This window comes from Dunckerocampus dactyliophorus, chromosome 8 (genome assembly GCF_027744805.1).
Source record: "Dunckerocampus dactyliophorus isolate RoL2022-P2 chromosome 8, RoL_Ddac_1.1, whole genome shotgun sequence".
In the NCBI taxonomy this organism is placed as follows: domain Eukaryota; kingdom Metazoa; phylum Chordata; class Actinopteri; order Syngnathiformes; family Syngnathidae; genus Dunckerocampus; species Dunckerocampus dactyliophorus.
The window spans coordinates 14,363,419-14,369,084 of record NC_072826.1 but is presented as its reverse complement, the minus strand read 5'-3'; the positions used below and the strand labels follow the sequence as shown (position 1 = coordinate 14,369,084).

The window sequence follows — 5,666 nt, the reverse complement described above, 5'->3', positions numbered from 1 at the left end:
GTCTTGCAGTTACCGCGAGATGTCAGCTCAATCGCTCCTCCTACTGGTGATTGTTGTAACTTCTGTCTTGAAAGATTTACGTTTGATCAGGGGTGTCCAGAGAGTACATAAAAGAGCGGCCAGGGGCCTTAAATAATAATAAAAAAAATAATAATAACAGCAAAAATTGAGAAAATAGAGGAAAATGCACAATTTAAAGACAAAATGCTGAAACTTGATACTAGTAACACAAAAGCTTTGCCTTTATACAAAATTAAAAAAAATAACCTCATTAAAGTGCTCCCCCCCACGTCCTTTTATTTTTCAGTATGTTGCCTTGTATTAGATGTATAGTATACCTTTTAAACACTATATTGAACTAAAATTGGTATGCATGGAAGGCGTAAGAGTCCCATATTAAACATTTTGCTTGAACATGTGTTTATTGAATAATATTGTAAATAGTGAGCAGTAAATAAGACATCCACAACAAGTTGACTTAAGAAAAATCTCCAGGCCTGATAAGACACTTTCATCAATAGACTTCTTTAAATTCAAATATTGTTCTCCTTATAAGAATATATCGAACAGTTTGTCCCCTTAATCGTTTTGAAAATCAGGTCCTGTGGGGTTCCAGGTTTTAGTATGACTAACAGTTGTGCTCAACAAGATGCTTCTAATACACTGACATGATGCTTTGTGAATACTGACATGAGAAGAAACAAAGACAAACACAGCACATTGGACATCACACTCAGAGGAGTGACTTTATGGCTGCACAAATATAAAGCTCATTGATGTAAAAATAACACTATCTAATATTGGTGACTGGCTAATAAAAACACTACATTGTTCTTGCATTCAACAGTTTTGGTACTCATAGTATCAATCCCAAAGCGTGTGAGTTTTTGTAAACTTCAATTGTGATAAAGATGACAGAGTTTTTCTTTTTTTCTTTAAAGAGCCGCCTGAAAGGATGTTTGTGCGTGTTTATGTACGGCAAAAGAGAGGAAAAAAAGTCAATTTCAAGAAATCCCATTTGTCAACCAGGAAGTGGAGCAGAAAGTGGGAGGGGTCTAGTGCTGCGTCCACTTGATGCTCTTCAGATCGATGCCTTCCTGCACCATCTCCCATAGAGGACTGAAACACACACAAAAAGTTCATACAATAGCTATGAGACACAACTCTGGTACCTTTTGTCAAGTCTATCAACAAATCACAAGTCAACCAGGACATAGTTAGAGGTCTTGTCTCACCTCATCTCTCTGAGTCTTTGAACCTGCTGGATGCATTTGTCTGCAGTGTAGTCTACCTCCTCCTCTGTGGTGAAGCGACCAATCCCAAACCTAATGAGCACACAAACACATTAAAGCAAACACACTAATTCTACATGCGTTTGTCAGTGACATCATATTGTAAAATACGACAGTATGTTTTGCAGGATGATGATTATCAACCTGATGGAAGAGTGGGCCAGATCTTCATCAGCTCCGATCGCTCTGAGCACGTACGACGGCTCAAGAGAGGCTGACGTACACGCACTACACGCCAACAAAAAGACACACGACATGTTTATAAGATGATTGTTAACTGTTAAAGAGTATTTGAACAATGGTGAGGCTGACCTTCCAGATGACAACGCCACGTCCTTTAACGCCATCAACAGACTCTCTCCCTCCACGTAGGCAAACGACAAGTTCACGCAGCCTGACACACAAATCATCATGTTAGACCTCTCACAAATGTCAATGATGTTAAAAGTGATTTTGTTGTCTACCAGGGTAACGTTGTTCTGGGTCTCCATTTAAGATGACATCAGGGATTTCAGACATGATCTTCTGGACCAGGCGATTCGACAGAATGGACACTCTTTCATGATCATACTGTACATGCATACAACATTTAAATCCTTTGTGTATTCATAGATAGCGAGAGAAAAAACATGTGTCTTGTATAACCTCCATCTCCTGCTGGGCAATGCTACAGGCGGCTCCCAGGCCGACAGCCAGGGGAGTGGGGACTGTGCCAGAACGCAGCCCTCTCTCCTGGCCACCACCGTTCTGTAGGGGCTCCAGTCGCACCCGAGGCCGCCGTCTCACGTACAGTGCACCCACGCCTGTGTAGACACAGATGGATGGTTATTAATTGAGAATTTTGTCCGTTAGTTGAGAATTTCATCATTCACAACTCATATTCTCATTAACAAGGTTAGGTTCTCTTGAAGCAACAGATGACTTAATTGACTTCAACCAGAGGACGACGCTAGTTATTCAAGTCAATCTATATTAAGATAATGCCAAATAAAGAGTGAAAAGTTTGATGCAAGTCCATCTGAACCCAAAAAAAACAGCAAAGCATTTTGTAAACACGACAGTAGAAAACACAGCGGTGTAAAGTGAATGGAGTGAGGTTCTCCATGCTGATTAAGTCAGCATGTCAATAACTTTGATAGTGAGTTTTTGTTTATATCTGGTGGTCAGACGGCTTTCCACCAAAATACCTTTGGGTCCGTAAATCTTGTGGCCGCTGATGGACATCAGGTCAATCTTGGAGTCTGCCACGTTGACGGGAACCTTTCCAACAGCCTGTGCCGCATCTGTGTGGAAGAACACTCCCTTGGACCGACACAGCTGACCTGTGTACGGAGAAGCAATGGTTATGAAAGCACTCAGTGACCCAACTGAGAAAGGATCATAAACTTGCCATAGATTGATTCAGTAGGTTTATTTCTGCTAAACAAGAAGAGTAATATGGTGACTGACTTGTATGGTGATATGTTACCTATTTCTTTAACAGGCTGCATCACTCCGATCTCATTGTTGACGGTCATCATGGACACCAGGGAGGTATCAGGAGTTAGGGATGCCTCCAGCAGCTAGAAACAAAAAAATATATATCAATCATCATTTTGAGTTCATGCTCTTGATAATTTGCCTATATAACACTTAGTTTTCATTTAATAAGATATAGTAGTAGTGGTAGTATCAGATTTTTATAAATTTTATTTTCAGTTTTCCAAGGCTCTAGTGTTTCCTTACTGACAATGATTGGCCGCTTTGTGTATGTGTGCAATATAGGTGACGTTAGAGCTCATTGACATACCTCAAGGTCCACCAGTCCGTTCTTCTGAACTGGCATGTACGTGACACGGAATCCCTCCGCCTCCAGAATGCGGCAGGAGTCCAGGACACATTTGTGTTCTGTCTGTGTGGTGATCACATGTCGCTTCTTGGCCTGATAGAACCTGGCTACACCCTGCAGATGAGAAGGACTGTCTACCAAACTGGCACATTTCGACTATTACTACACTATACAGTAGAACCCGCTTATCTACACGCCCCCTGACAGGCTGACTGAGATATCACAGAGGTGGTTGTCGCCATAGCCAAAATCAAAACCGAAACTAATCATTGCTTGCATATTTACCAGAGACCTAGGGAGAATAATAAATAGGAATAATAATGGATTTTGAACCTATGGCAGTTCATTTACATATTTTTCCTCCATTTGTGCATATTCATATTTGTATTATGTTTTTATATGATATTGTAGCGATGGGAGTATTATGTACAGTTCTGCACTGTGATTCAGGGGTGAGGCTATAGGGGCAGTGGCAATGAGCCTGCACGTTAGAGTGATCTCAAGACAGAAAAGGGGTTACCACACCACACTGGCCACATTGAAGTGTGAAGTGTGTGGAGTGTGCTGTGGCATGCTGTGATAATGAGGAAGTTGACAATAATACAACACATGTCAACATATACAAAAAACGATTTTCGACCATGTCAAAGTCAACTTATCAGGCACTTTTTAACAATAATAATAATAATAATAACACGGTGGACCGGGACTTGATGAGTTGTTCAACATAGCTTATTGGTGACATAAGCGGGACAGACTTAAGCGGGTTTCACTGTATTTTTTATTTAAACCATATGTAAAAGCAGAATGGCACCTTGATGGCCATGTTGTTGGACTCCGTGGCGCCGCTGGTGAAGATGATCTCTCGGGGGTCTGCTCCAATCACATCGGCCACCTGCTGCTCGGAGCGAGACAACACATGTGAGATGGACGCATCCACACAAAAAAAAGTAAAGAAAAAAGAGAAAATAAAATAAATTAAACCGTAACCATAAAACTACCTTCCGGGCAGTCTCCATGGCGCTCTCGCTCTCCCAACCGTACGCATGCGTTCTGGAGTGAGGGTTGCCATAGTAATTCACCTGGTAGGGCAACATGGCATCCAGCACCCGAGGATCCTGTGGTCGCAAACACACTCAACTCATTTATAACTTCTTTATTGTCATAAGTCAATTTATTTTTGAAAATTAAACTCAAAACAGGAAACATTTAATCAACATCTTCCAACATTCAGTGCATCCTCAACAAGCGCTGTTAATGTCAGGAGAGAAGAAAAATACCATGGGCGTCGTTGCCTGGAAGTCCATGTAGAGGGGGCGGAGCTCATCTTTCTCCAGGTCACGTTTCTTTATCAGCTCTGCAGAAATAAGATCAACAAGAATGCATGACCCCAGACTGACTCCGGATCTGTGACTGTGTAGCTGGTCAGGAAGAGCTGAGTCATTCTAACTCAGATACTTCTGTATAACCTCATTAGAAATAATGCAAACATGTTGAGCAAATGTACTACTAACATTTCAGTTCATGATCAACATTTGCAGCTGTAATATGCAGAATGAAAACAAGTACAAGAAAGAGTATAGCTTACTTGCACTTTCATTATTACCATTTCATAATTTCACCAAGTACTGGACTATCACTCCACATACTGTATACTACTTTGTGTTAATGCTCATGAATGATGAGTTTCTTCTCATTTTATCTAAGTGCAATTTCTAAAAACCTATTTAAATGATGAAGCCTCCCTTGTGTGTGTGTGTGTGTGTGTGTGTGTGTGTAGTACATGTGGAGTTTTACATTAACAACTTTGATTATAATGCAGTGAAGTTATATTGTACATTAAGTGCTACTCTAGGAATAGCTGAGACTGTGATTATTCGTATCACACAAGGCACGTATAGATATTAGTGTTAGCATAATAAAGTATTGCAAATTATTTAACCATGACTTCTTCGTCTTTGCACGAAACTGCGTCACTTTGGAGTTAGCATCAGGCTAGCTGCACCGGGGCAGACTAGCAGCTAATAAGAGCTGCTGTTACCTTTCTGGAGAGTGCTGGCGGCTCTCTGCTCGGAGCTCAACCAGAGAGGGGGCCTCGGCAGCGGCCAGCAGAGGCGGGAGGACGCTGTCCTGCCTGAGGAGAGCATCTGGACAGCGGGTAAGTTTCACCTGGAGACAACAGCAGAAGTGGACTTGTGTTGACTAAACACTATTTTCTGACACTTGTTTAGTGAGTTTAATGCTCTGATGTCATCTGAAGATGATGACTGAAAGAAGCACAATCGAGAATGTCACTTCACAGCGAGGTTATGACATTTCTTATTGATGCGGACCTCACATGGTAGGACAGGCATTTCCGGAATGTTTCAAAATAAAGTATTTGTACGTTGGCTGTGCGTTCTATACTTTATATAAGACTTATTTAGTTGACATATTTGTTATTTTAAATGTGAACGTAGTCTATTCAATTTTGGATGCGTTACGACACGTTCGTTGACCTTTATTTGTGGTTTTGCTCAGAATAAACAAACATTATTTTCTATAAT

General features: G+C 41.0%; 1 protein-coding gene across 1 annotated transcript; it reads right to left on the bottom strand.

Moving 5' to 3' along the window:
• Positions 1 to 720: 720 nt before the first annotated feature.
• nfs1 (NFS1 cysteine desulfurase) lies at positions 721 to 5,469 on the bottom strand. Its single transcript, XM_054784651.1, has 13 exons — positions 5,162 to 5,469; positions 4,401 to 4,477; positions 4,122 to 4,238; positions 3,935 to 4,018; positions 3,082 to 3,234; positions 2,761 to 2,854; positions 2,480 to 2,614; positions 1,938 to 2,095; positions 1,757 to 1,862; positions 1,605 to 1,686; positions 1,437 to 1,520; positions 1,236 to 1,325; positions 721 to 1,119 (listed from the first exon to the last, which is right to left on the bottom strand). The coding sequence occupies exons 1-13, from the start codon at positions 5,265 to 5,267 to the stop codon at positions 1,056 to 1,058; spliced, it is 1,350 nt and encodes a 449-aa protein (XP_054640626.1). The 5' UTR covers positions 5,268 to 5,469; the 3' UTR covers positions 721 to 1,055.
• Positions 5,470 to 5,666: the final 197 nt, after the last annotated feature.

What these genes read in the sequence shown, in the direction of transcription:
- nfs1 (XM_054784651.1), bottom strand. Translation starts at nt 5,267, where the DNA reads ATGCTCTCCTCAGGCAGGACAGCGTCCTCCCGCCTCTGCTGGCCGCTG. An exon ending in TCCAGGCAACGACGCCCATG is followed by an intron (nt 4,239 to 4,400) that starts GTATTTTTCTTC and finishes TTGCGACCACAG; the next exon opens with GATCCTCGGGTGCTGGATGC. An exon ending in GTGGCGTTGTCATCTGGAAG is followed by an intron (nt 1,521 to 1,604) that starts GTCAGCCTCACC and finishes GTTGGCGTGTAG; the next exon opens with TGCGTGTACGTCAGCCTCTC.